At 48.8% G+C, this 2,470-nt stretch overlaps 1 protein-coding gene across 1 annotated transcript in view; it reads right to left on the reverse strand.

Annotated features, from left to right (window-relative positions):
- Positions 1–886: 886 nt before the first annotated feature.
- The window catches only part of TLE3 (TLE family member 3, transcriptional corepressor), a gene marked incomplete at its 5' end in the record, with an annotated part of 44,452 nt that continues 42,868 nt past the window's right edge, over positions 887–2,470 (reverse strand). Inside the window, one exon of the mRNA XM_015638425.3 lies at positions 887–2,343. Coding sequence (XP_015493911.3) covers positions 2,236–2,343 — 108 coding nt within the window. The remainder of the gene's footprint in view (positions 2,344–2,470) is intronic.

Genomic DNA, 2,470 nt, shown 5'->3' on the forward strand with positions numbered 1-2,470 from the left:
ATTCCCGCAATCCCAGCTGTGGTTCCCGCAAGCTCCGAGCCCGCGAGCCCGCGCGCCGGGATGGGAACGGCCGGAGCGGCCAGGAGAGCTTCCCTGGGAGCGGCCACAGGGATGGGATGGATCCCTTGGGATGGGATGGGATGGATCCCTCGGGATGGGATGGATCCCTCGGGATGGAGCCCTTGGAATGGGATGGGATGGATCCCTCGGGATGGGATGGATCCCTTGGAATGGGATGGATCCCTCAGGATGGGATGGGATGGAGCCCTTGGAATGGGATGGATCCTGCAGAGGGATGACTGATCCCTCATTGGGATGGGATGGAGCCCCCAGGATGGGATGGAGCCCACAGAAGGATGGGATGGAACCCTCAGGATGGATTCCTCAGGATGGGATGGATCCCTCAATGGGATGGGATGGATCCTGCAGAGAGATGGATCCATCATTGGGATGGATCCCTCAGGAGAGGATGGGATGGAACCCTTGGGATGGATCCTGCAGAGGGATGGATCCCTCAATGGGATGGGATGGATCCCTCAATGGGATGGGATGGATCCCTCAATGGGATGGGATGGATCCCTCAATGGGATGGGATGGATCCCTCAATGGGATGGAATGGATCCCTCAATGGGATGGGATGGATCCCTCAATGGGATGGATCCCTCAGGATGGGATATGATGGATCCCTTGGGATGGGATGGGTCCGATGGGATGGGATGGATCCTGCAGAGGGATGGGATGGAATTCCAGGGAGGGCTGCAATTCCAGCTCCCACCTCTCCATCCTCTTCTCCAAACCCTTCTCCCCTCACTCAACCCTAAACATTTGCCATTTCCTCCTTGGGACCAGATCCAACTTGCCAAAAATAATCCTTAAAAATGCGGTATAAAAATCCTCTGCCGTGTGCTACGATACAGGCGAGCACTTCTGCTACACAAATACTTTTATTTTCCCCTTAGGTCTTTTTTTTTTGTTTTGTTTTGGTTTTTTTTGTCTTTTTTTTTGGGGTTTTGTTGTTGTTTTTTTTGTCCTTTTTGGAACCCTTTAGTACAAAAGGCCTGTGGGGGGAGGGAGTTGCTCCATAAAACCAGAAGACACAAGACCATAAAGCCCACAAGGACCACAAGCAGCCCCCCCACCACACACAAACCCTACTTGTTAGTAAACTTTTTGTTTCTTTTTTTTAAAAAAAAAAACTTGTAATTTTTTTCTTTTTTTTGTCTTTTTTTTTCTTTTTTTTTTTTTTTTTCTCCAAGGTTATCAATTCTAATTCTTTACTTTCATTTGAATACAAAACACATAAGTTTGCTATTATCTTTCGTGGCTCCCTGAGCTGAATTTTCTAAGCTTTCTTTGAAATCACTCCTCATTTGCTTCTGTCCGAAGACCAAGAAGGGCTTGCGTGGGCTTCCCCTTTTCTTCAAACATCCAAGCACGGGAAAAAAAAACCCAAAAAAAGAAAAAAAAACCCCAAAAAAACCCCCCAAAAAAACCGAAAAAAAAAATAAACTTGAGGATAAATCCATCTATAAAAAACAAACCCCAAGGTGGTTGTGTCGATGTCCCGTCAGTAGCCGAGGATCCCAGCGATTCCCCACCATCACTAACACACGACGCACGACAGGAGGAACAACTTTTCACCACTGGACATCTCTGCTCAGGATGGCAAAGTCCCCGTGGACGCTTCCGGAGGGAGGGGGAAGGAAAAGGGGGCGAAAAAAAAAAAAAATAGAACCCAAAAAAAAAATAAAAATAAAAATAAAACCAACCAAAAAAACCCCCAGAATAAAATTGCCACCACCAAAAACCATCAGTGGGATACAATTACAGCAGACAAAAATACACAACTAAGTGTACTGGGAGGGTTCCCCCCTTCCCACGCTATTTCCTAGTCCAGTATTTACATTTTTCACAAGTCTTATGCGGGATGCACAAAAAAAAACAAACAAACAAAAAAATAAAAGTCCCAATAAAAAAGGAGTCCTTTATAGTGCCACCAAAGCCAGACGGAAAGAACCGGAAAACAACAACAAAAAAAAATCAAAAGGAACCCCCAAAAAACCTTAAAACCAAATAAAAATCCTTTTTAGGGCTTCCGTGTGTGCCAGAGCTGCTGCAGATCTCCAAATAAATCCGGGTGTGGCGGTGCCGGGCGGAGCTGGGCCGGGCCCGGGGCCTCCCCTGGGCGTTCCCGGAGCGTTCCCGGAGCGTTCCCGAGGGCTGGAATTCCCAGGCTCAGTAGATGACCTCGTAGACCGTGGCCTTCTTGTCCCCAGAGCCCGTGACGATGTATTTGTCATCCGCAGAGATGTCGCAGCTCAGCACGGACGAGGATTCCTTGGACTGGGAAAAGCGGGAGGGGAGAGGATCCGTCAGGATGGGAGAGGATCCGTCGGGATGGGAGAGGATCCGTCGGGATGGGAGAGGATCCGTCGGGATGGGAGAGGATCCGTCGGGATGGGAGAGGATC

The sequence above is a fragment of the Parus major genome, chromosome 10 (genome assembly GCF_001522545.3).
Source record: "Parus major isolate Abel chromosome 10, Parus_major1.1, whole genome shotgun sequence".
In the NCBI taxonomy this organism is placed as follows: domain Eukaryota; kingdom Metazoa; phylum Chordata; class Aves; order Passeriformes; family Paridae; genus Parus; species Parus major.